This window comes from Globicephala melas, chromosome 11 (genome assembly GCF_963455315.2).
Source record: "Globicephala melas chromosome 11, mGloMel1.2, whole genome shotgun sequence".
Taxonomy (NCBI): Eukaryota; Metazoa; Chordata; class Mammalia; order Artiodactyla; family Delphinidae; genus Globicephala; species Globicephala melas.
In genome coordinates this window covers 73,672,470-73,700,114 of record NC_083324.2, presented here as the reverse complement: position 1 = coordinate 73,700,114, position 27,645 = coordinate 73,672,470, and the positions used below count along the sequence as shown (strand labels likewise).

The 27,645-nt window shown below is 47.3% G+C and overlaps 1 protein-coding gene and 1 non-coding gene across 5 annotated transcripts in view; one reads left to right on the top strand and one right to left on the bottom strand.

The window, feature by feature from the left end:
- The window catches only part of CLIC5 (chloride intracellular channel 5), a 198,011-nt gene that overhangs the window by 80,424 nt on the left and 89,942 nt on the right, over positions 1-27,645 (top strand). Inside the window, exon 1 of one of the 4 annotated variants that reach the window (XM_030870546.3) lies at positions 5,812-6,178. The exons of the other annotated variants lie outside the window; for them this stretch is intronic. Coding sequence (XP_030726406.1) covers positions 6,116-6,178 — 63 coding nt within the window. The 5' untranslated portion in view covers positions 5,812-6,115. Of the gene's footprint in view, positions 1-5,811; positions 6,179-27,645 lie in introns of those variants that run through there. 4 annotated transcript variants of the gene reach the window in all.
- LOC115860874 (U6 spliceosomal RNA) lies at positions 2,675-2,780 on the bottom strand. The gene has a single exon (XR_004042566.1). It is a non-coding gene; the product is annotated as a U6 spliceosomal RNA (small nuclear RNA).

The window sequence follows — 27,645 nt, the reverse complement described above, 5'->3', positions numbered from 1 at the left end:
TCTCAACCTCGTCCAGCCACATCCTACTTCACATACACAGTAAATCCTGGTGGTTATGAAAATAGGCTTTAATGATGGAGAGACTTGGGTCAGAATACCAGCTGTGTTGTTTATAATTATCTATGTGACCTTGGGCAAGTTACTTAACCTCTTTAAGTCTTAGCTTCCTCATTTGCAAAATGAGACTAATAGCACCTGCCTTGGGTTATTATGAAGATGAAGCAAGCTAATAAGAGATTCAGAGTTCCCACACATGGTGGCCTCTTAGTAAATGTTAACTATTATTTTTGTTACAGAACCCTTTCCTGTGTTTCAGTTCAAAGCTAGAATACTTATAAAGACTTCACACTGTAATGTCCATTTCACTAATATCAGCCTTTGAGAGATATGAGTACAGAAGTCCAAGAGGAAAAAGAGGCTGTGAATAAAATAGGTGGCAGTTATCTATTCACTGATTCCATCAACCATTATTTAATGAGCATGTACACTGTACTGGGAATATTATCAGTTTGTTTGCAAGTTTATAGCCGGGGGCCATTACATTCTGTGGGGTGTGCAAAAGAGACATAAAACTGGATTCCTCTCCTCAAGGAGCTTTCACTCTTGTGAGAAAGACATGACTCAATCCTTGAAGGAATTCCATGAAGAAATAATGCAGGACCTAAATCTGCTCATTGTCAGGAAGTGATATGCACACTGCATGTTCTCAGAGGTTCTAGAAAGAGCACGGCACCCCCAAAACTCTAGTGGAGTAATGAGTGAATCAGTGGGATGAGTGACAGTTGTTGACAAGGACCCCTGGCTTCAGTCCAGCCTACTCCCTGGCCTCTCCCTTTGCTGAGCACAAGTAGGCAGGTTGCTGCTAGGACAGAGATCACTGGCGATGTTGAGCACGCCCAAGAGCACATTAGTTTATGAAGGAATAGAATTAGCAACCCACCCCGTCCTCCTCAGGGCCCGACCTGTGACCTCATGCAGGTGGAAGCCCTCATCTCTCTGTGTCTACCCTCCCTTGACCCTCCTTCAGAGACACAATATGACTGGTGCTTCTGCAGCTGTCATCAAAATCTGCCAGTCTCCTCAGCTTGAACCTGAAGCCCTTGAGCTTGTCCAAGAGATCCTCTGCAGAGAATGTAAGGGTTGAACAACCTGATTCCTATATAAATAGCTACCTTGGGCAGAATGAGCGGATTCAACTAAATACCATTAGGTACATAAAAGTCAGAGCCTATAACTAAGTGATATACTCTGGTACTGTGTAAGGTGAACATTTTTGGAAAATTTCCTTATAAGGATCATCTTTGTTTCATGATGATATATTCTTTTTCTCTTGTAAATATAGTGAGAAGTTTATTAATTTTATTGATGTTTTATAAGAACCAGTTTCTGGTTTCATTGATTTCCTCCATTGTTTTATCTTTTTTTCAATTTCATTAATTTCTGTGCTTATATTTATTATTTTACTCCTTCTTGCTTTGTTTTTAGCTGGCTCTTCTTTTTCTAATTTTTTTAAGGTGGAAGCTTAGGTTATTGATTTGAGACCTTTATTCTTTTCTCAAAAGAACACTTTACACATAAATTTCTTCCTAGGGGCTGCATTAGCTGCATCTCACAAATTTTGGTATGTTCTCTGTTCATTTGTATTTAGTTCAAAATATTTTCTAATTATCCTTGAGGCCTCTTCGTTAACAAGTGAATTTCTTAAACTGTATTGCTTAATTGCCAGACATTTAGGGGTTTTCCATATATCTTTATTATTGGTCTAATTGATTCTGTTATAGTCAGAGAATATATGTTGTATGATTTCATTCTTTTAAAAATAATAAGGTTTATTGTGTAACCCAGAATATGGTCTATTTTTGTCTATTTGGGTGAATGTTCTGTGTGTACTTGCAGATAGTGTGTATTCTGTTGTTTGGGTGGGATATTGTATAAATGTTTATTAGATCAAATTGTTTGATAGTATTACTTATGTCTTCTATACTCTTGCTGATTTTTTTGTCTTCTTGTGCTATCAATTTCTAACAAAGGAGTGCTGCAGTCTCCAAATGTAATTGCATATTTGTCTTTTTCTTCTTTCAGTTCTATCGCTTTTGCTTCATGTATGTTGTAGCTCTGTTATTAGGTACATACACATTTGGGGTTGTTATAGCTTCTTGATGAGTTGGCTCTTTTAACATTATGTAACACCCGTCTCTTTATTCATGATGATTTCCTTTTTCTGGAGTCTGTTTTGTTTGGTGTTCATATGGTGACTAACTTTCTTTTGATTAGCATTTGCATGGCATTTTTCCTCATCTTTTTACTTTATCTATATCATTATGTTTGAAGTGAGATTCTGTAATGTGCCATTTATTAGTTTTCTGTTTGCTCTCTTTTTCCCCCTTTTAGATTATTTGAATATTTCTTGTCATTACATTTTAATTTACATATTGGTTTTTTTTAACTATATCTCTGTGTAACTTTTATAGCTGTTGTTTAGGAGTGGTTACCATGTACATACCTAACTTTTCTCAATCTGCTTAGAGTTCATAGGTCACCACTTCAAGTAAAGTATACAAACATGACAGCTATATAAATTCCTTTGCCTTCACCCTTTATGTCATATCATTAAATCTGCATGTATTGAAAATCCAATCACATATGTTATAATTTCTTATTTCAACGATCATACAAAAATATGGGTGTTGCACAGATGTGCATGTCATCCTTTCATTGGGGCCATTCTAATCTTTGCTGTATTGTTCTAATTTTAGTATATGTGCTGCTAAAGTGAGCACTGGATATGTTTTTGAAGTGCTTTCCTAATAAGGATTTATCCAAAACTTGCAACAAGTTTGTGAAACTATGATTATTAGAGGTACAGTCTATATGATCAGGGAAGTGTTTTTCTCTGAAGAAAGCTAGAATTGCTTAACCAATTATGCTTTGACATGAAAGGGTACAAAATACGGTCTTTTTTATCATGAACTAAAACAGAATGTGGAAATAAAAACTAGAAATATGCATAGAAATATTTTATAACCAAAGAAGAAATTTTTTTTTTGCAAAATGAAAGTTTATAAGATCAAAACTATCAGTTATCTGCGGAGATGTCCAAATGGGAGGTATTATCTAGAAATTAAAAGGGAACTGTTCCTTTTTCCAGTAAGTGGTAGATCTTTGGAGAAGATGACATAAAAGCTAACTCTGCTAGGTTTGGGATTAGGGAAAGTAGAGGCCATACCGCACATTGTTCAGCTCATAGCCAAGAAAATAATCGCATGTGTAAAGCATCTTTCATTCAAAAAAGAAAAAAAAACCCTCAAAGGCACTTTGGCATATAATTTTATTTACCTCTTTCACATTGCTATTGTGAATATTGTCCACTGTCCAGAGCAGGAAAGTGATGAGTCTGTGCGGCATGCAGTGAACGTAGCAGTCTCCCTCTGTAACCTTGTCCTTCCCGGAGTATGAGGTCATTGGTTTGGAATGTACAGCTATGAAGGTGACTGCTTCTCTAAAGGCTTTGGTGATGTAAGCCAGAAACCAAAGAGGAGGAGAGCAATTAAGCCTCACCTTGATGAAGATATAGTGTACCATGAGGGTTGCAAGTTAGGCTTGGTGACTGCTTTCTTCAGTGAATAGGAGACATTTGCACTTGGAGTTTATGGGGAAACAGCCTGCCATAAAGGGCGGTCAGGATACCTTGCCATTTTCTCTGCCTATCAGATGCCTGACTATTCAGGAAGGTTCAGCTGTAGTGCCTTCTGCTCTAGGAGGTCTTTCTTTCTGGCCACTCCAACTGTGGTGAATAATCTCTCTAGGTGCTGACTTATGCAGCCCCTCCACGTACCATGTGTGGCAGCCCTAGTCTTCCTCTCACGGGACTATTCTCCTGAAATAGATTTTAATCTACATTAAGACCAGGGCAGTGCCTTTGTTTCCCCAAAGTGCCTTACCCAGTGTACCTGAAGTTTGAGAGAGGCAGTTAGTAGAGTCGTTAAAAGCATGGGTTTAGTCTGTCTGAGTTCAAATCCTGATTCCACCATTTCCTAGCTGCATGACTAGGGGCAAGTTACTTAAATAACTCTATGCCTCACTTTCGCCACTTGTAAAATTGGGATACTAACACTATCTGTAAAGATTAAATAAGTTAAGACATGGAGAGTGCTTAGCATTTTTTTGCCTGGTACCTAATAAGTACTGTTACTTATTTTTGTTAAGTGATTACTTTTTTTCTTAGAAAGCTGTGGAACAAATATATATTTGTAAGTAAGGCAAGAAAGAGCACAGACAAGAGCAGCTAAAGAGAAGGCAAAGAACACAAATAGAAGTTGACCAGATTCCAGATGCGAAAGACTTAGCACCTTTTTTAAAAGAAATGGAGTTTGGGAATGTAAACTGGTACAGCCACTTTGGAAAACTGTCTGGCAAATTTTTTTTTTTTTCTTTGCGGTACGCGGGCCTCTCACTGTTGTGGCCTCTCCCGTTGCGGAGCACAGGCTCCGGACACGCAGGCTCAGCGGCCATGGCTCACGGGCCCAGCCGCTCCACGGCATGTGGGATCTTCCCGGACCAGGGCACGAACCCGCGTCCCCTGCATCGGCAGGCGGACTCTCAACCACTGCGCCACCAGGGAAGCCCCATAGCAATGTTTATTCAAGAACATTCTAATAGTCTAGAACCAAGCAATTCCATTCCTGAGTATATAGGCAACAGAAAAGTGTCCACGTATCGTGAAAGGATTTTTATAGAATGTTCATAGCAGCCCCATGGTAGTCATTAACTGGAAACTATGCAGATGTCCATCAACAGAAGAATCGATAAATAAATTACGGCAATAAAAATGGGTGGTTTCCAACTACACACAGCAGAATGGATGAATCTCACCAACGTGCTGGTGAGCAAAGGAAGCCAGACACGGAGGAGAATATACTATGTTTATTACAAGATTCCAGGCAAAACTACCCTGTGCTGTTACAAGTCTCACCCCAGGTGGGTGAGAGCCTTGGAGAGGGAGGAGAGCTAGAGAGGAGAGATCAGAATGAGCTTCTGGGCAGGTAGCTAACATTTTACCTCTTCATCTGGTGCTGGTTTCATGGATGGGTTCAGCTTGTGAAAACTTATTTAACTGTCCACTTACAATATATGCATTTTTTGCCCCATGCGTGTATTATCCTTCACTAAACAAACAAACGAAAAAACAAACAAAAAAGAGAGAAAATAAGTAAAATAAGAATAGAAAAGAAAGAAAAAAGAAGAGAATGCAAAAGACAAAATGAAAGGAAGAGGAAGAAAACCAGCCCAGAAGGTTACACATCACCCCCTGCCCATCCCTGCCTCCCCCTGCCCCCAGCCCTACTCTATTGATCCAGCACGAGGATGGCGAATGCATGGTTTTCAGGGTCCTTCCGTTCTCTTCCGCGCTACCCGCAGCCCCTCCCCACTCTGAGCATCCCTAAGGCAAGAAGGGGCTTTCCTCGTGGGTAACGCTGCTAGGCGAGTAACTTGGAGGAACTGATGCTTCGTTAATGAACGTAAAGCTTAAAGCCATCTTCCCTTTCTCTCTCTTCTCTTCTCTTCTGTTCTGTTCTCTTCTCTCATCCTCTCCATCCCCCCACTCCCATCCCCCTTTACCTTTCTCAGGGCATCCTCCTACCCCAGTGGCGGTGCCGCCCGGCCGGTCTGCACGCGCCCCGCAGGGCCTGGGGTGCGGGGCGGGGGCCGCGCTCGCGGGGAGCCCCTCCCGCCCGCCGGGGCTGACCCCGCCCCGCGGCGCCGGCTATTTTGGGCGCGGGCGGCGACCGCGGGATCGCTGCCGGGCGCGGATCCGGTGACACCTCTCAGCGCGCGGCACTTGTTGCTCTCAGGACCTGCCGGCCATCCCTGAGCCCACCTTTCTCCCTCGCCGCCCCCTGTCCCCTGCTGGCTTCTCTCCTTTCCGTGCGATCGCCCGGGACACCGATCTCTCAGGCACCGCTGTCACCGGCTGGAGAAATAGATTAAAGGAAATAAACTCCCTCCGCAGGGGGCCCAGCCGGGCAGCAGCAGCGGCAGGAGCTGGAGCGCTGGCCCGGGCGCCGCAGAGGTGGCGCCTCCCCGGCCCGGGACGCTGGCCCCGGGCGCCGACGGCATGACGGACGCGGCGACGGCTAACGGGGACGACAGGGACCCCGAGATCGAACTCTTCGTGAAGGTAGGTCGGCGTCCCGGCGCCGCAGCACCTGCCGCGCCTCCAGCCAGGCTCGCGGCTCACGTGCCCGGGCGCTGAGCGCTCTGGGACGCGGACCTTCCCCAGGGAGCGCAGCTCAGCCCTGACGGTCCCTTGGGTGGCCTTTCTGTTGCTTCGGGGCTCCCGGGAGGGATGGAGTCAGGTGCAGTCTGGCAGGTGGCTGTCTTCTCGGAGAGTCTGCTAGGCAGTTTGTCAAACCCGCCGCAGGACCAGCCGTCACCCTACCCCGGCGCGATTTTGGCCTGCCCTGAAGGGCATCTCCAGGTGCAGGGAGATGGCAGGAACCTGGCTGGACCCCTGAAGCTTTCTTCTAAAGTTGCGGGGTGAGGGGAAGGAAGAGGGAGAAAAGAAAGCATTACTAATAATATGACCTTTGGCAAAGCAAAAATAACATTTCTTAAAATCCCCCTTTTCTCTTTTACTCAGTGCTATTAAAAGAAAAGCAAAAGGAAACAAAGACGTTTTCTTGCTCTGTGACCGGCAAAGCAGAAACCAAACACTCCACTCGCCCACATTATTGTAATTGTCATAATTATGCTTCCGCGGGGTTGTAGCAGGAAAGGCTAAGGGTAACCTGGGGCAGACTGGGAGGAAGGGGCACAGGGGAAAAACTTAAATTAAGTTGCCTTGCTCCCTGGGCAGAGACGGGCTAACATCCAAACCTGCTGCACTTCCTTTGCAACCTGGAGGGGGAAGGATGGAGGCCGAGGCAGCGTCTCCCGGTCCTCGAGCGTAATAAGAAAGAAACATTTGATAGGTCTTCGTGCAGCAGAAGCGGGGAAACCTGAGGCGCAGGGAAGTTGCCTCCGGGGCGGTGCAGAGTCGCCAGAACTTGGGGGAGGGGGCGTCGGCTGGCTGCCTGAGCGCAGAGACCTTTCACAAAAGGGAAAATCCCTCAGAATGCAGTTTCCCTAGACATATACAGGTAACTGAGAAGGGAAGAGAGCTTGGTGCCTGTCAGGGGCCTCCTGGCTGAATTTAAAAGGCATATATATTCCCCAGGGATGGGGAATATACACGTCTTTTAAATTTGTTTTGGCCAAAGGATCCTTATCTAATACAAACTAATTAAACAAATAGAGTTTCACAGAAAGTATAAGATCTATATGACCTTTTGGTTTTTGGTACCTTTTGTCACCTAAATAATAGTAAAGCAGCTGTGACTTACACTTGGAAATTGCTCTGTCTCAGTCGGTCCAGCCTACCACGAAGCTTTGTTAAATTTTTTCGGCTGCATTTTTTCATTTTGGAGAGTTATTTTTCAAAATTATCCATAGATATTACATTTGTTTTTTAGTGAGACTTACTTTCCTCAGCCTGTTTCTCTCCCCCCAAATGAGGCTTCTGTCTCCCTCATTTGGTTTCTGGGACCCCTCTGGGAGGATTTCTAGGCTCTCTGGCAGACCAGGTAATGAAAGAGGTCATGTCCTCCCAGGCTGGGCAGTGTTGGACCCAGGGTCCCACAGGTCTGCCCTGACCCCCAGCGTCCAAGCCTGCGGTCTAGGGAGTGAATACGGAGAGCTTTTACAGAGCAAGGAGCCTTGCTGTTCTTCTTGAGGAAAGCTATTCTAGGACTTTCTCAGATTCCTTGGGAGCAGGTAGTTTCACGGTGTCAAGTTGCTGAAAGATATTTGAAACACAAATTGACTCTTTTAGAGCCAAAGGAGCCCTTTGCCCCGCTCCTAGGTGAGAGGACCATTCTACCTGCACCTTCTGAATTTCAGGTTGGCAGCTTGGAGGGTTTCTCCATTTGTATAGAAAGCTCACTTCGCAGCCCCCAGTGCTTGCAAGAATTCTAAAGTACCCGTGTTGTCATTTGCTTTTTTTTCCCTAAAGGAAAGGAACCCATGAGAGCCAGGCAGGCCTTCTTGGTCAGCGCAGAAACCAGATTGATGAGGGAACAAAAAAATCAGATAGGAAAGCTCTTTTGATTCCCCCACCCCCATTTGAGCTTCTGGTCAGTGGTTATCATTTACAGGGACAAGTAAAGGCTGAAAAAAATTGTGAAAATAAAGACACTGCCCAGGCTTTGAACGGTTTCGTGTTAGAGAAGCAATGTCCTGATTTATAGAATCAGGCATTTCCATAGTTTGCCGTGTCTCTTAGCTGTATGATTCCCATCAGAAGAAGGTCCTTCTTCTTTTTTTTTTTTAAAGAAGATGTTGGGGGTAGGAGTTTATTAATTAATTTATTTTTGGCTGTGTTGGGTCTTCGTTTCTGTGCGAGGGCTTTCTCTAGTTGCGGCAAGCGGGGGCCACCCTTCGTCGCGGTGCGCGGGCCTCTCACTATGGCGGCCTCTCTTGTTGTGGAGCACGGGCTCCAGACGCGTAGGCTCAGTAGTTGTGGCTCACGGGCCTAGTTGCTCCGCGGCATGTGGGATCCTCCCAGACCAGGGCTCGAACCCGTGTCCCCTGCATTAGCAGGCAGATTCTCAACCACTGCGCCACCAAGGAAGCCCGAGAAAGTCCTTCTTGTTGAAGGGGTCAGGTATCCGAGGTAATCTCTGCAGGCCCAGCGGGTTGGCTTCTAGGAAGCCTCCCAGGCAGGCTTGCCTCACCCAGTTAAGAGTTGTGATGTGGTCATCTTCAACGGAAGGGGACACCCTCCCCCCCGAACCTGGCCTGTCCCCTGGGTGTGTCATTCAAAACCTCCGTAATCCAGAGAGTTTCAAGGACATACGATTCTGTGCCACATCAATTGATAATCATCTGTTACTACTGCCGCTGCTAATAATAATACTAAATGGCAGCGTTTTAGGACTTAAGGAGCGCATTCAAATACCTTATCTCATCAGATCCCCAGCATCCTTGTTCGTGAGCCTTGGTTCACTCAGGAAAAGTGATGTCAACAAGTAAATGTGGCTCCCAGGGACCTCTTGAGACGTGATGCTGTCAGAGCCCTTGGCAAGCGGCCGTTTGCTCTCCCTGTAACAACCTCAGGAACTAAGGACGATGATTTGTCCCGTTTTATGGTTGAAGAACTCAGGTGCTCAGGGAGCGTATGAGAAATGCCCAGAGGTAGATGGCAGTAAAGAGCGTTCAGACCCAGTCCTCAGCTAGCAGTTTAGACTCTAAATTTCTTACTCTTTTCCAAACACCCATATGTCAGGTCTTGCACCTTCTTTTGACAAGTCAGGCTTTCAAGTGTTTCCAAGAGGACACTTCCTGGCAACTTACTAGTCCATTCTAATGTGGTCACAAAACGCTGTCAAAGCTCCTGCCCAGCCCTGCTCTGTACTCCAAGTCTCTCCCGTCCAGGGAACTTTCTAATGGGGATGTTTAAGAGATCACAGACGTTTGAGGAGGTCAGCTCTGATTCTCATTTCCCAACTAATGTGGATGGGGAAGAGGAGACAGAGACCTGGGTTCAGATCTTGTCTCTGCCTCTCATTTGTCGAGTGACGCTGAACAAGTTCAGAGTGTATGAACAAGTGTATGAGTCTCGAAACACCCCTCTTAAAACAAGAGGGTGGTTACAAATAAGGCGCCTGTATCTTGAACTGTCCAAACCAAGACACTTCTGAGAGAGAAAGGAGGTGCTACCAATGGTTAGGAACAGGTGTCACCAACGTTGTGCAGGACGTGTGGCCACCCTGGTTATGAAAATACCTCCCCCACAGACTGGCTGTGAGGATGCCACAGGAACAAGTAGAGGAAAGCATTTTGTAAATTGGAAATTGCCATGAACACATTGACTTCGATAAGGATATGAGCTCCATGGCAGATAGAACCTTTCTTGATCTGCAGGTCCCTGATTTGCCTTAGAGAACAATGGCCTGGCTGATTCCTCACTCGCAGGGCTATTTTGAGAATAAGTGAGATCATACGCAGCTGGGACTTTGATCACAAAGGGAGGACAACAGGTTAGAGTTGATAGTGGCAGTGAGTGTGGTTTATTGAAAGAAAAAAGAGCACGGAAATAAAAGCAAAACAGAAAGTGATTTGGGAAGACAAATACAGGATGTGCTGCGTAGTTAGATCTCCATCTGTGTCGACTCCCTCACCCCCGGTGCCACCCCTAGAGCCCGGAGGTAGAAAGCCACCAAAGCGAAGTGATGATGGTGCACCAGTTGGCAGCAAGTGTCTCTTGGGGCCAAGGGTGTGAGTTTCAACAGAAACCAGTGGTTCTCAACTTTGGCTACATATTCAAATCATTTGGGGGAGATTTTAAAACTCCTGATGCCAGGCTGCTCCCCAGGTCAATTACAGCAGAGTTTCTGTGGGTGGGACCCAGAAGTGGTATTTTTTACCACACCCCCAGGTGACTTCGGCGTGCAGCTCTGGTGGAGAGCCACTGAGTCCTCGTCAGAGGCGGGTCCCGAGGCAGTCAGCTTTGCCACAGCTGAACTAGGCGGCCCTGTTAGTGCAGATGAATGTCTAGAACTTCTAACAGCCTCTGGGCATCGTGATCATCCCGATCAGGAGCATTGTTGATAGAGAGCTTGCAGCCAACCGGTGCTCCGTGAACAGATGCTGACGGACTGTAAAGCCCTATCTGCAGGACTCCAGAACAATCCGTGCATGGGGTCGGTCTAGTAAATGATCATCAATTCAGCCTGGGGGGAACAGAGCGGAGTCCTGCTGTTTGTCTGATGGAAATGACTAGTCTTTTCATTTACTGAGTGATCCGGAAGGCTCTGACAGTGGTGCAGAGCGCCAGTCAAGATGTGGTGACCCGTGGTGTGGTCATCTGACTTCCAGAACAGACAGGATCAAATCTTGTTGTGCTGCCTCTCAGACCCCAGCTGCCCACTGGCTGCCTGGTCACCTGCCCAAGCATGGGTGTATCAGGTTTTGAAGCTCCTTTGATCACGTTATGCCACTGTTTTTCTTTCCCACTATCTCCTGGTTTTGATCTTCGGTCAATAATCCAACACACCAATTCACCTGCCCTGCTGTGTCAGCGAGTGCATCCTTACCTGGTAACACACCCATGGGAGTGCTAGTGTCCAAGGGTGACTCATACACGTCCCAGGTTCCCTGGCAGGTGGTGGGAGTGAGGACCGAGGGTCTCAAGATGCTAAAGCCCACAAGCCAGTGGTGTCAGGTCCTGCCTCCCTGCTGACTTGTACTGTTTCTCTGGGTGTTTGGTGGCTCTCTCCACCCAGGGCAAAGAGCCCATCAATTTAGGCGGTCAGGTCAAAAGCTTTCCATTCTTGGTTCCTTTTGAGATTCCAGATGCTGGGCCCATGGGAGTGGTGACAGGAGGTGTAGTAGAAAAGTGCAGTTTTCGGTGTCAGACTGAGGGTCATCTGCTGTGTGAGCTAGGACAGGCTGCTTGACCTCTCTGGGCCACAGTTTTCTTACCAGTGCAGTACTGATAATGGCAATACCTATTTCCTGGGGTGGGTGTGAGCACTGAATGAGCTGTGTATGAATCTGGGGTCTAAGTAAAGCCTCCTCTGCAGGCCCAGTATGGCCCCAAAAGTGAGAAGCCAAGCCTTTGCTTGTCCCTTCCTTGATGTGTCCCAGAACTCAGACACTCAGTCCTATGTTCTGCTGCCTCGTTGCTGGAGCCGGGACAAAGGCCGCTGGGAGCCCGAGCACAGGGCAGCTGTCTCTGGATCTGATCGCCTCCCACAGGGCTGCTGCTTCAGGAGCTGGAGTCCCCCACAGGCCACTGTCTGAAGTAATGTAACCACAGGGAGAGTGCAGATCTCTGACCAATGGGTGGGTTCTTCCAACTCAAGGGATGTTGATTCCTCCTGTAGTTGCTCCCACATAGCTCGAGGGGCTGGACCAGGGTGCATCAAACCACTGGGGGTGCCCCTCCCCTTTCAGCTCCATGGGGATGATACTTCCGGGGTTTTATCCCCTTCTTGTCACTGGATGCCAGGTGGGGCCTCCCAGGCTCATCTGTAGGTGCTACAACTTTGACCCTTCAATAAGGAGAAGGCTCTGGAGTCCAGGTCCTTTAGTTCCAAGAGGACCCCTGGTAGATTTTCTCACTTGCTTGCAAACTTCAAGCTCTGCCTAGCCGTGGTTACTCTCCTAGAAAACACACACACACGTTTACATGTATTCTCTATCTGGACTATAGGAAAAACATAATAGACTCTCAATATCTGGTACCTTTAAAAACTGTTACCCGGGAGACATTCTCAGTTGTCTTTTTCATCGAAGCTGGAAGACCAGAAATAGTGAAGAGGCGAAGTGTTTAAAGCATGGGCTTCCTGAAGGTGTGTCTCCACCCCGGGGCATCTTAGATCTGACGCTGCTTGTGAGGGGTCAGCTCCAACTACCAAGGAAGTGTCTGCCAGCTCCCTGAGTGAGAATCTACTTTGCACACTCATATATTTATTCACGGAGTATCTTAGTTCTGAGATGTGAAGTGCTTTAAGGATAAATAAGATAGATAATCTGCTGTCAGAACTAAAGTGAATTCTTTCTGGTAAAAAGAAATGGAGTTTTTAACCTCTAAAACAAAGTCCCCTCTAGCTCTGTTAGCACGGGAAGTTTCTTTGGGTTATGTTTATTGCAGCGCTTATGGTGAACAATGGCTAGGCCACTGGCGCACAACCTTTGGGGAATGAAAAAGTCACCGCAAAGCTTTTTCATGTGGACTTGCCCAGCCCTGTCCCCAGAGATTCACATTGAGGAGGTGGGGTTGAGTCCCAGGCATCTACCCCTGGGTGATCCTGGGATTCATCAAAGATTGAGAACCACTGGCCTAGATCATGGGTAAATAGGGTTGAACCTACCCAGTGGAGGATCCAAAGGGCAAGAGAAAGTCGACTCCCCACTGGAAGTGTGCATTTCCTGGGATGGAGGAGGCTGAGGCAGATATGCTTATTAGCATGAATCACCCCAGATTGACCCTAAATAAACCAGAAAAGGGAAGAAAGGAATGCTTTTTTTTTTTTTTTTTTGGCAGTACGTGGGCCTCTCACTGTTGTGGCCTCTCCCCTTGCGGAGCACAGGCTCCGGACGCGCAGGCTCAGCGGCCGTGGCTCACGGGCCCAGCCGCTCCGCGGCACGTGGGATCCTCCCGGACCGGGGCACGAACCCGCGTCCCCTGCATCGACAGGCGGACTCTCAACCACTGTGCCACCAGGGAAGCCCAGGAATGCTTTTGACCTTTCTTTTACACTTGCTTTTCTTCCTTTGTAATTTTTTTACGATATAGGTGTGACAAGTAATTTAAAAAGCTGGGCATGAAGGAAATATTAGTAAGATAAGAAATGTAGGGAGTTAAGAGATTAAAAACAATCCATCGATCAATTAACCAATTAACAAGCATGTTTATGGAGCCACCTACTCTGTGCCAGGCTCAGTGAAAGCTGAAATCAGGGAGGGGAGATCAAAGAAGATGGGGTCTCAGCAGCCCATGAACTTGCAGCTGAGGGGTAAAAATGTCAACATCATGCCCTGTGAGTGGTAGGAAATGAAATGAGGGGAGCCGGTGAAAGGACCCATGTGGCTCAAATGAGGTCTCCAGGTCTAGTCTGCGAGGAGGTGGGGCCTGAGTTGTGCTCTGAAGAGTGACGAGAGTCACTGAGTTACTAGGAGTGGGCAAGCATGTCAGGTCCAGAAACAGTATGGAGATGAGGATGTGCTGGGCCCAGTGGGTATACGAGGTTGGCTGAAGGGAGTGGTATATGGAGGGCCACAGTTGGAAATAAGATAGAAACACAGCAGTGGGAAGGGGTTTTGAATGGCAGGTAAGTGGTTTTTGTCCCCTGGTAAGTAATGGGGAGTTACCAGAGGGTTCTACCCAGGGTAGGAGCTTGATTTGGTCCCTGCTTCGTTAGAATGGTTCCTATGCTATTTTGCACGATGTGGTGGGAAGATTAATGAATTAAAAGTAAGAAAACCTGGATTCCAGGTCTGGCTCTGCTACATATTGGTTGTGTGGCTTTCTTTAAGACCAAGCTTCCTCTTCTGTAAGATGGGCTCCACAGTCATAAAATCATAGAATTTCTGATTGGGAAAAGCCTCTTAGAAGTCATCTGGTCTGACCCCCTCTTTTTTTTCTTTCTTTCTTTCTTTTTTTTTTTTTTTTTTTTTTGCGGTACACGGGCCTCTCACTGTTGTGGCCTCTCCTGTTGTGGAGCACAGGCTCCGGACGCGCAGGCTCAGCGGCCATGGCTCACGGCCCCAGCTGCTCCACGGCATGTGGGATCTTCTGGACCGGGGCACGAACCCGCATCCCCTGCATCGGCAGGCGGACTCTCAACCGCTGCGCCACCAGGGAAGCCCTCCATGGCTTCTTTTTTTCTTTCTTTCTTTCTTTTTTTTCTGATCTGACCCCCTCTTGTCAGATAAATTCACAGTCTCACATTTCCGGTTACCTGCTATATGGGTTTAAGGAAGAGAAGCGAGATGACACGTGAGCTGCTGCTGTTTTTGCCTTTGCTCTTATGACTGTGTTCACGGTGATTATGAAGAAGGAGAGCCTTGCAGCAGAGGCCGGGGAGGAGGCTCCTCCAGTGTTTGCTGCGGGGAGGCCACCGTGAGCCCAAGCTGGGGCTGAAAGGAGGAGCCTGCTGGGGAGGAGTGATGTGGGTACAGAACGAGCACAGGCCTCGGAAGAAGCCTGTGCAAACACAGGAGGGAGGCCCGAGTTCAGGTTCATGGTCAGTTCACCTCTGGAGAGACTGGTTTCCAGGTCTGGAATGGTGATGCTATTGGTGGGCCTGGCCACTGTTGTCCAGGCTGTTGTGAAAGGATGGAGTGCAGATGAACGAATTGAACTTCAGCTGTATGGTTCCTTTTAAACCTGGAAACCCTGCGGATCTAGGATAGAAATAGAGCTGCGAGGAAGGGAGTTGTTGGTAATGAGACTAATCTTCTGGTTTTAGAACTGTTCTGTTTGAGGTGATGGCCTGCTAGTGGAGGGCAGATGGCCACTGGGGTGCTGGAAAACCAGAGCTAACAAAGAGGTAAAGGTCAGGCTAGGGGCGTGGATTTGAACTTGTGTTTCCTTCCTACCACCGTTGAAGGCATGGGTTCGGACGAGGGAGCTTGGAGAAGGGGTAAAGAGGTAAGGACTGTGCTTTAGGAAATGTCCATTTGAGAGGGAGGAATGAGGCCCAGCAGGATTTAGCAAAGGTGATGAAGAAGCAGAGCGGTAGGAAATAAACATGATGTCCCAGACGGAGGAAACCATCGTATGGACGATGGCTTGTAGAGGCAAGGAGTGTCAGGAAGCGTCTAGAAGAACTAAGCATTCTACTGCAAAGCGTGTGAAGGGATGTGGGGAAGGCAGACAGATATATAAGTTTGGGTCAGATCGTGAGGCAAACTGAGCGATTTGGGCTTTTATTTAAAATGCAGAAGATCACATGTGTTACCTCCTGCTTGTGGGGCAATTATATTTTAAAAGCGAGGAAAGTGCTTAATAATCTCAACGTGGCGTGCCTGGCCCCTTTGTATCTAAGGAGAGGTATTCTGAAGTGGAGTTCATCACACTGTGTCTCGGGTGACCCCCAGGCTGTGGTGTGTAGAAGTTTGGTGCTGGTTACCCTATACCCTATACCAGACTCTACGGAGCCCAAGGTGATGCTTTCCACTTCAGTTTATCATTATTCTAGGCTAAGTGGGGAAGACTCAAGTATCAGACTGGAGATAACACAAAAGGTGAAGGAGGGGAGGGTGTGTAGTGAATGGACGCCAACTGCGAACCCATTACCTAGAGCGCAGAGGAAGTGAAAACCACGTCCCAGTTACTGTTGCTTAAAAACTCAGTTTGGGAGGTTGGCATGACAGCAGATAAAGACTTCTTGACTCAGCCCAAGGCTCTTCTCCCCTCACTGCCCACCTGTGTTTCCCAAAGCTGACAGGGAGCAGAGACCCAGGAAACACAGCAGGTGGGTGGTTGCAGGGAGGGGCAATCTCACCTGCCTTTTATTCATTTTCACATTTGGATTCTGTGGCGTTTTGTAGTCATATCATAAAACCTAGCATCCACTCTGTCTTTGTTTTTTCGCCTTGGAAACCAAAGGAGCCATATGTCTGTGGCCCTTTATCACAAATGTCTCAGATTTTTCCTGTGGAGATAAAGGGTTCTGAGCAGGGCTGGACCACAGGGCTTTCGGGAGAGAAGGATGCCACGTGGGGAAGGTTACGTGACCTCTCCTCCTTGGAGTACTTTAGGAGTACGTCAGAGGTGTTAGCTGTCTGGTGGGATTATTATAAGGGTCAAATAAAATCAGACACATGAACTTCTGTAAACTAGAGTTTTCACTGTTTAAGTGTAGGGCATGGTATTGCTCCGTATGCACCCATCACCTTGTTCCCACGATAGCTCAGTGGAGGGTTTGGTGAACGATCTTCCTTCTTCTGGCTCCATCTGCCCTGTGGTCCTGCCACTCCCTAAGGCTGCCAGCTCCTCTGCTGGACTCTGCATTCGACCAGCACAGGGGGAAGGATGGAGCGTCATGGGGAAGAGGCGGAGGGCCACATGGAAAGTGTGCATGGTCCCTGCCTGGAAGCAGCCCAGTCACTTCCAGCCTCTTTCCATAGTCCAGAACTCTCACTTCCAGCCTCTTTCCATAGTCCAGAACTCAAGTGTCATGGAGCTGTGTTTTCAGGAAAAGCGGAAGCAGGTTTGACAAACAACAAACCAGTCTCTACCGTAGAAATGATTCATTTCCTTGTTTCCTACCACTGTGTCATCTCATCACTCCCTAGGACGGCATCCTGCCGACAGCCTCTCTCTTCTCCTGTCTGCCATGTTTGATACCATGAGCTTAATCTTCCTGGAATACTCTCTTTGTCATAGCCACTCCTCTACCTGCTAGATCGAGTTCCCCTGCTTCTACCTGACATTGGGGACACTCTAACCAGGCCTGCATTCCCTTTCCCAGCCTGATTTCCTATACTCCCTTAAAACGGTTCCTTATGTGTCCGTACAGTTCGGAAGCGTTTTCGAGTCTCATCTGATTTTATCCTCACACAGTCCCTTGGAGGAAGGAAGAGGTTTAATCCTCATGACAGACAAGATGACTTTCTGGGGCCTGTTCTCTGGTTTCTTCTGCACAAGCTGAAGGAGAAACCTGGAGATCCTGACCCCAGACTTGAGGGACCTCAACCAGCACAGGGTGTCCCAGCCTCGCACGATCACATGATCTACCTGGGACGCTTTACAAATTCCGGCACACACTTAGGAATCAGAGTCTTGTGGGGAGGAGGTCCCGGGCATCTGTAATTAACTAGTGCCCCAGGGATTCTGATGCACAGTGCATTATGGGAACACTGCCCATGACTTAACAAGGGCCCACGTGGATACCCTGAACCCAGAGAAGTGAGTCTGACAGTGGGAATGTGAAGGACCGTGACACGCACTGGAGAGAAATCTGAGGGGCAGCGGGTCTTCCAGCTGCTCCCGGGTCACCTCAATGTACATTATATTCCAATCATCTTAAATATTGACCCTTGACTTTAGAACCTGCTCCATGGCCTTTGGAGTTAAAAAACAGTCATGGGCTTGTGTTTTCTGCACAACTGTTCACCCCTATCCCCGGAATATAATGCGCTTGATGTGGAAAATGTCAGGAATTGATGGGTGGGGGGGATGTCAGGGGAAATAAGGTGAGATAAACAGAGGGGAGCTGACCTGACTTATGAAGTAGAAAAATCAACCCTCATTCCCCAGTCCTCTTTGGTCGCATGAGTGTCTCTGCACTTTCCGAAGTCAGAGAATACGTTTGGAAACTGAATAACCGTAGCCATGGCCCTGTGCTGGTCTGAATGCCTTGCTTATTTAGCTCCTTGAATTCTATGCGTGGGTCCTATTATTACTCCCAAGTTACAGATGAGGAAAGTGAAGCTCAGAGAGACCGAGTCCACTGTCCAAGGCCACAGAGCTAGGACACGGTAGGACTAGGCTTTGGCCCCCAGCCCCAGGCAATGGGATCTGTGCTCTCTGCTTTCTCATTGCACCCAGACCCTCCCAGCCGCGTGAAGAGGAAGTGCTCGTGCTGAGTGAAGAGACATTTTTTTAAATGGCCAGCTAGAGTGGGGTGCCCAAGGCTTCGCCTTTCCTTAGCTCTCCATAGGTGACCACAAATAGTCCAAGGCCACGTCAGATCTCCACACTTAGGCAAACCAGGCGATGACCAGACATGGAAGGTAGGGCCGCCTAGAGACCCACCTGTTCTCAAGTCTTCTTCCTATTTCTCTACCACTGTCAATCAATTCCCACACTTGGATGTCAATCAGTTCCCACCCTTTGCTCAGCCTCTTTGCTTTAAGGCCTGTCCCCCAGAGGTCCTTTTTAAAATGTGAGTGTTACCCAGATGGGCTATACCTGGACACTGTAACCCCTGCTGTCACGTTCGTTGCCTGGGATTGCTTTATCAGGTCAGGATGCAGGCAGAAGAGGATCCGAAGGAGGGGCAGAGAGAGACGAGGAGAACAGCTTGTGTACTGAGCTTGCTATCTTTCAGGCCAGGAGTAGAGGTCATGCTTGCTGTGCGACCTGGGGGTAGCTACCCAAAGCGGACCCCATCCCCTTGCCGAGAGATGGCCATTGGCCAAAGTGCCTCAGGATTCTAGGGTAAGCTTTGAAACTCATCTTTGCAAGGATGGAACCCTTGGCTTGAAGGAAACCTGTGTTTATTCCACTTACTCTGCCCCTACTCCATTACTAAGAACTAGACTCATTTAAAGAGGGACGATAGAGTCCTACAATAAAAATAATTACAGACAACTTGCCAGGGCCCTCTAAGGATGAAAAATAATACATCAAAATAAATTTAACAGTGTTGCTTCTGGAATTCAGTGGGTTCCATTGAGTCCTCACGGGATTCCAGCAGCTTCTGAGGAGCCTGGTGGTGCTTTTGTTAAGAGGACGTGGAGGCCCAGAGAGGGTAGGCTATTATATTGCCACACACAGCAGACTGAAGTCAGTAGGGAGAATAGAGCTATTGGCTGTGGTTCACTTTATGGGGGCCCAGCCTCACAGATGCTAGGCCCTTTCTGAATCATTCTGAGACACATGGCATAGTCAAAGGTAGCAAAGCGGTGGGAGGCTTTTATAATAAATTCAATTCTTTGAGCATCTCCTATGCACTAGACATTGTGCTCGCCACTCTATTTAATTCAGTATCCCTGAGGCAGACATGCCATGGGGTGGGTACCTTGTGACTGATTTACAGATGGGAAATCTGGGGCTTGGAAAAGTTAGAGCTTAACTTGGGGTCCCATGGAAAGTACTAGAGTTAGGATTCAAAGCTAGGTCTGACTGACTACAAAACCACATCTTGTAACACATGTTAGTAATGAAAAATAACAAAATTCAAGTCAAACGTGCTTGCAACGCATTCTTCCACGTGGCAGCTTTTGCATGAGGTCGAGCAGGTGCCCAGCCCCTGGTCTGGAAGGGAATAAGGTACACAAGGCAGACACAGTCGGGCCTGGGCAGAATTTGCAGTCTGGGGTGGAGGGGTGGGCAGGGCAGCCACTGGATATGCAGGAGGACTGGGACCCAAGGGCACATACAAGGCTGGAAGCAAGGGCACCTGGTATTAGGAAGGCACTGAGCTGAGCTTTGTGGCATAGGCAGATAAGGGTTTGGGGTTCAGTTCAGGGGCAGGGTGTGAGGGGCAAGTGTGAGCTTGCCTCCTGGCTAAGCTGAGGCAAAGAAGGGGGATGAGGCCATCCACCTCTCCCCACAACAGACCTGCTGCCAGGGCAGGTTCTGGAGGAGCAGGTGGTGAAGGGCCTCCTGTTCTCCACCCCATCAGGACCTCGGGCGCTGCTCTTGACCAGGAGAGCAAGGGCACCACTGGAGAAAGCCCAAGGCCTATCCCTCTGGCCCCGCTCCTACCTTAGGTCATCGTAAAGGGCAATTGGAGCCTATCTAGGCCTGATGCTCTTCAGAAAACATTTTTCGACTTGTGTGCCAAGAACTACATTATCAAGGGTGAGGCACCTTTCATTCCTGAGTGGAGATAAAGGGTCCTTGGAGGGTAGGTCTGGCGGGTTAACGCTTTGGGGTGAAGGAGTACCTCCCGATGTGTGATCAGACATCAGCTAAGGAGGGCAAAGGAGCGGCTATCAGATGCCCCTCGATGACGAAGGACTTGTCATGTGGGGGGAGGATGGTCTATGAGGATCTGGGAAAAGAGGCCAGGGATGGAAGACAACTGTCAGCTCGTGCCATGGTTCTGCCCCCGGGCTCGTGCTGATTTCCTTTTGTTGGGTTCAAGCAAGGAGGACAGTATCCAACTGACACGGTTACTTTGACGTCACAGATCAAATGGAGCCTTTCCTCATGGCTGGCTGTTTCCTACAAGGGAGCATGTGCACCATCATTTTATTATTGCTTTATACACACACACACACATACATATATTATCATATTTATATTATACATAATACATAATATACATATAAACTTTTTATGTATACACTCTTCTCCCAAGGTTTGAGGTCCAAGACGGAAATGCCTATATTCATATGGTGTTTGGCATATACCATAGGCTCAACTAATGATATTGCTATATAGATCCATATGTATCTTTGCATTTATTCCTTATTTAATGAGTATTTACTGGGGAACATAGCAATACAGTGGAATTCAGGAAAGTTGCTGTTTGCTACTGCTTCCTGCCACTCTAGGATTGTGGACTGGTCGTTTGAGTTTCTTCATCTCTAAAATAAGAGGATTGGATGAAATGATATCTGAGGTCCCTTTCAGCTCACAAGTTGATTCTTGGATGGATTCTACTGTGTACTGAGCATTGTGGGAGGCCTGGTGGGAGATTCCAAAAGGACCCTCTCAAGCAGTTTACTGTCTACTTGGTGAGGGGTCTTCGTGCTCCCATAACCTAGATTGAGGTCAGCAAACTTTTTCTATAAAGGGTCACATAGTAAAGATTTTCGGCCTTGAAGTCCACACAGTCTCTGTCACAGCTACCAAACTCTGTTGCTGTAGCAAGAAAGCAGCCATAGACAATACATAGATGATGGGCATGCTTGTTTTCTAATAAAACTTTATTTACAAAAGCAGGTGTTGGGCTGACCCCTGTCCAAGGGGCCCAGCTGACAAGGAAATGAACTGACCGTGGTGTGTTACCCAGAGCAAAGGTCTTAGCCTTTGCTGTCATGTGCTGAGGTTGGAGGCGCTGCCTTCTGTGGAGGTGCCTATACTCACCTGTCACCGTCCTTGCCACTAAGCACTGAGATCTGGCCACCCCAGAGTGAAGCTGTAAGATGAAGCATTCTGAATTTCTTAGAGAATGTTCCTGGGTGAATCCAAATTAGTAATATTCCTGTTCTGCACGGGATGAAATGTTCATGGAAACTGAGGCTCTAGACTTTGTTACCAGACCCAGGAAAAGGTTTCTGTGGCTGTGGACTCCAGTCCTTGTGTGGGAGAGCAGTGCGTGAACAGAACTCATTCCCCGCTCCTGGCAGCATGATTTTTCTCTCATGCCCTGCACTTGGGGTGTCGTTCTATCAAATGATCCCCTTGACGTTTTCTGCTTGGCCCGCCTTCCACCAAGCCCCGTGCTGCTGACACATGCTGCTTCTCTGGGCAGTGCCCTGACATCTGTGTGCTGGGACACAGCCACCTGGCAATGGGGAGTCGCTAGGGGGTCTGTCCAGGAACGTCACTGGGTAAAAATACAATGACTGCATTTCCCAACCAGTTTTGTACCCACATGAGATAGGTAAGCGATTCAAACAGGAAAGCCAATCTGTGAGGCCTCATAATCTGCCGCAAGAGGTAGATTTTCTGAGAAAGGAGAATGTTGTCTTATAAGGCAAACATTCCTAACAGTAAACACTTGGAGTGGTTTATGTCCTTGACTCCCCTGGGCCCTTGACCAAGACACTTGGCCTCGCTGGGGAATTCTTCAACTATGAAATAGATGGAACTACATTCCTGGGCCTGTTAGATCCTGGCCTCAATTCAAATTATATAAATTCATGGCATCCACTTATGGTCTCTGGCTACGTTGACTTATTTTGATTAACTTTTGCATTGGCCAGTTTCATTATGTGTGTTTGTGTGTGTGTCCGTGTATGTCTCTGTGTGTATCTGTATGTGTCTGAATGTGTGTCTGCATGTGTCTGTGTGTGCATGTGTGTGTCTGTGTGTGTGTGTCCGTGCATCTGTGTGTGTATGTCTGTGTATGCCTTGTTTCCTCAAATTCAAGGTCTTTTCTTTTCAGCAGTCTCAGATACAGTGATCTGGCAGGAAGCTGGTTCTTCTGAATGCCAACAAAGTAATAATAAAGGGAACTTTTGCTCACTATTCACATGTTTATATTTTGGAGAGTATTTTCAACTGATTTCAACATTGACGCATATAGGGGACATTTGTCCTACTTTGTGGCGACCCAGCACCATCTGAACATCCTTCTTCTGGGCCCTGCTTCTTCAAGGCAGAAGCCAGAAATGGACTTTCCAGCCCATTTCCTTTTCTGCTTCAATTAGCTACAGTGAATCCTGTGGTTTGCTACCTTGTCAGTATTTCCTTAGAAAGAATTGTGCAACAGAATCTTCTTTTAAGTCTTACTGATCCTACGATATTAATTATAATACCTAGTTTGAGTGCTTAGACTGTCCTATTAGGATATTTAACACCAAATATTTCTTTTATAACTTCAGTAAATGCTTTGGGGTGATTTTATTGGAGACTGACGGAAACGTAGATCCAGGTTCCTATGTAGTTCTTGCTATGAATGTGGAGCGTCTGACTCGCTGGGGGAAAGACTGGGGTCAAGCAGATCACACTGTGAGTTTTTTCTCCTCCCTCCTCACCCCCTTTAGTACCACCAAAGTAAAGCCTTTTCACTGGGTGGAAACAGGTTACAATAATTCCCGAGAGCCTCCTTACCCCTCAGATATTATACCTGGTTTAAGTTACAACAAAACTGGGCTATTAGACATTTGAAGACATTGACCTTTACTTCCACAGCCCCTGCAAGTCTTTGCACAGAACCAAACATTTCACAGATACTTAATGAGTTTTTCAGGGATTGACTGGTTGACTGTTTAATAAAATCTTGCCTGCCCCGATGACCAGATCTATGAAATGATAAATATGCTGATGGTTCTTTTGGTCCAAAATGTGTTTTGTTCACTTACTTTAAAATAGGCATTTGAACATAGTAGTTTGCAAGGGCAATGCAAAAATTAGAATTTGGGTATTTTCTTTTTATAAACAATTAAATGTCTTCTGCTTGTGTGGCCTATAAAATCGCTCCCAACTCTGAAGATCCGGAAACCAGGTCATGCCCAGTGAGCTTCAGAACTGGCTAGAGTTCCCCGGTTTTCTAATTGCTGGTGTCTGTTTCCTACAAGAACCGCTGGACCAGGGCTGCTCTCTGGTTCGGCTGTGATCAGTGGGGAGCCTCCCCTCTAAGAGCTCAACGTGCTTTGCGGGTCTCTCTCCCAGGAGCCCGCTAGCTAGCTGGCTAGTGGTGTGCACGTGTGTGTGTGTGTTTGCACGTGTGCACAGATGAACGTATAGGCCACGCATTCTCAACGGGGGCAATATCTCCCCAAGGGGGATAAAATTGGTTCTTGAGGGGTGAAAAATCTTACTCTGCTTATATATAAAGCACAAATACACACACAGCACATCAACAGACAGACAGTATATCTGTGGTATTAACTTTTCACGGGGGGTTAATGAGGGAAGAAAATGTCTGAAAAGTCTCCTTAGAAGAGGTGATAATGAAAAAATGAGTCGAGAAACACTGATATACAGCAGATGGACTGACACATAAATACACGTGGATGTGGCCATCCCTATGTACACCATGCATACATGTGTGCCTATCAGGGGTAACACGTGCTGTAACAGATTCACCTAGAAGTTTGAATTGGTGGCAGGGGCAGGACTGAATCCCGTGTTCTTTCTGACACTTTCTGCACCTAAGGATTTGCATTCACTTTCGTGATTTTTCATGAACTGTCATTCTCATTTTAAATCGCAAACACCTCAGTTAACCTGGCATACAGTCTCCAAACGCAGATAATCTATGTTATAATCCATATTCCTGTCATCCTCTGGAAAGGCTGCCTGTTAAAAATGAGCTGGGTCAGCAATTCATTTCACCAGTCACCTGCCAAGCACCTCCTCCGTGGGTGGAGTTGCAGTGTCTCCCATGGAACGTGAAAAGATGGAGGACAAGGGCCCTGGGTCAGGGACCCAAGGCAGGGTGAGGGTGAGGGATGGAACTTACAGGTGTGAGCACCCCAGATGCTGCCGAAGGGTGGTTGATGACTTGACTAGCCCGAGACGGGAAGGGGCTTACCTCACCTCCTCTGGGACTCTGGATCCAATTTTCTCTTGCGTCACTACCCTTTATCCACCTTATTCTGAGGCCTCTTGTTAATTATTTTTTGCTATGGTCATACCTTTTGGGGAATAGATGGTTTATGCAAAATCCATAAAAGTCAAAAATTTAAAGGTCTTCTTAAAAGCAGTTTCAATTAATACCCGTATTGGACCAGGCTGTCAAGTGTCCATGTTGAATCCCTCACACTCTATCTCATTAAGCTCCTTTGCCATTATCCTGACCCTCTGTTTGTACTCATCCCTGCCTGTTACCTTGATGCTGTATTCCCAACCCTCCTTAGAAAGCACCTGGGAGGCCTCAACAAATGCCAATGCCTGGCCCCGCTCTGGACCAATTAAATCAGAATTTCTGTGGCTGGGGCCCAAGCTTCAGCATTTCTTACAAGCTCCCCGGGGGGTTCCAAATGCAACCAGAGTTGGGCATCTCTGGTTTAATCCGTTAAGTCCTCAAATGACTGCACATCGGAACCTTTCAGGGAGCTTCTGAAAAATACAAGCCCCTATGCTCCACCCAGGAACTCCGGTATGGGAACAAATCTGTATTTACTGTTGCCTTAATGCCAGACTTTCGCATGACAGCCTCGGCCCCCGATGCACCCTGTCCTTTGCTTAGAATGCTCTTCTCCTTCTTCTCTCCCCTTTACCTTCTTAGAAACCGGCTCAGGATTGTGTTGCTTTAAAGCAACCCCCTTCTGATTCACACAGACTCTCCTGCCTCCCTCTGGCTCCTTGCACCCTCTTTCTTAGTTAATAGAATATGGATTTGCCGTACTAGCTTTACGTATGATTAAAATAGGTGTGATTTCAGGGACACAAAGAAAAACTCTTGCATTTTCCCAAATGGTGCCGCCTCCCCTTGGAGACTTCAACGGTTATCGTACTTTAGTGTGAGTGAAGCATCCGAAGTCAGATGTGGGGTACGGGTGGGGGAGGTGCATCATGAGACAGGACCCTGAAGCGGGGGGGGGGGGGGGGAAGGGAGGCGCCCAGGATGGTGGAAGGAAACACGCCTGCCTTTGGCTGGTGAGCCGCCGCTCTGTGTCGAGACAGGGCAGGAGAGGAAGGGCACGGTCCCTGCCCACAGTGAGCTCGCTCCTGTGAGGTGTGCAGCAGATGATCCACAATTTCAGGACCTCCTTCACAGGGCTGTTGGGAGGATTACGTGAGTTCAAGTATGCCAAGTGCTTCAGACAGTGTCTGGCTCTTAGTAAGTGCTCAGTAGAGCTGGACTGTCCATGACCCTGTGCTGCTCTCCTGTCTACAAAGCTCCATGGCATTTCTTACTGAACGCTTTCTGGCCTTTACTCCTTCAACAGGCACTTATCTCGGCATTTCCTCTTATGTCAGCAAAGCTTCACTGAGGCTTTCAGCATCCCAGGTGGTCACCACGCCGGGCTTAGCAGTGACAAAATGAATCAGGGTGTCTGTTCTTGATCAGACTGGAGGGGGAGACCACTTCCACACCTGCCTGATGCTGGGAGATGGAAGGAGCCGGAGCCAGGTGGAAGGCTGATGGAGACGGTTGTAGAGTTCAGAGCAGGGAGCTGCCACTTGAGGCTGAGGGGCTGGGGGAAGGCTGCATGGATGCCTGCATTAGAGGAGAAGCCTTGGGAAGAGCAGGGCTGGTGATACGAACAGGCCGCGCTCTACCTCTTTGCACCTAGAAGTGTGCTCAGGCATCACCTGCACTGTAGGTCCTCTTAGAAGTCCCACTTTACGGATGGGGACACTGAGGCTTAGAGAGGTGGCTGCCAGCACTCGGTATCTCAGAGCCATATTCCTATATGGTCTGCAGAGAGCAGTGGCAGGTGGAGAAGACTGATTCCAGGCAGAGAGCAGTGGGGAGTAGAGAAGACATTCCAGGCAGAGGCAGCAGCGGAAATATGACAGAGCATGAGAGTGTAGGGCACGGGGTGGGTGTGGGGGCCTCCAGTGAGAAACCCATTTGGTTATGCCCAGGGGATGAGTAAGAGCTACACTTAGAAAGCTTGGTTGTCTAGATAATAGATGCTCTAACGTTTAGCATCAGTTACAGCGCTGGGGCAAGGTCTGGGTTGCCCCATGCCATGTCTGCCGTTAATCCATTTGTGCTGGATGCTGGGGAATCAGGGGGGTCCTGAATGGGGTGGGGGGTGGGGAGGTGCTCTACAACAGTGGCTGACCAACCAGTGCAGATACTTCAGTCCTTGAACTACTGGCCTGAATATCTGCTCTGTTTGTGATCAAGTCATGATGGTTCCTGACTCTAAGGAAGAGGAGTTTGGAACTATTATTTTTGTTGATTATTTTTGTTATGATCATAGCTTGTTTTGATTTTGAGTGCCCTCAAAACTTTTGGGGGGAGTTGGTGGAATATATAAAATCAATAACATGAAATTAAAGACTAATTTTTTAAAATTTCCTGAACAGTTTACAGCTGCTGTCTCTACTTAGCTTTGAGTTACTGAGACCTCAGAGCTATTGACCCTGACTCTCCCCTGTGGGTGAGAGCAGTGGCTGTTTCCAGGTCCCATTAGAAGCCCGCCCTTTAAGGGGCCAGAGATTGCCCCTCCCCCCATTCAGAAGAATGATTGCTGCCACTCTTTTTTATTTTAATTTTACAAAATCTATTTCCACAGTGATTACTTTATGTTATCCTTACAACATCCTTCTGAACTGAGCAAAATTCATATAATTATACCCATTTTGCAGATGTGGAAACTAAGACACTCCACACACACACACACAGCTGAGAATAAGAGACTAACCCAACTTTATAGAGCAGGTCAGCAAACCAGAGCCAGGTGGCCACTGGGCAGCCTCATGGAGACCTGGGCATGACTGGGGTGGCAAGGGCCAGGTGAGGTTCCAGAGTGCTGAAGTCTTCCCAGTGGCCACACCAGGCACAGTCCTTGAAAAAGGGACCGACGTGTCTGGGGAAGCTTCCTTTCCTTTCCTTTATCCCTATACCCAACAGTTCTGTAGATGGATAAAAGTAAAACTCTGTCCTCCTTCCATCCAAGCCTGTCTCTAGAAGTGATTTCCAGAAGCAATGGTGTATTCGTTTTCTATTGCCGTGTAACAATTTACCACAAACGTAGTGATTTAAACCAATACATTTCTCTTTTTTTTGAATTTTATTTTATTTTTTTATACAGCAGATTCTTACTAGTTATCTATTTTATACATAT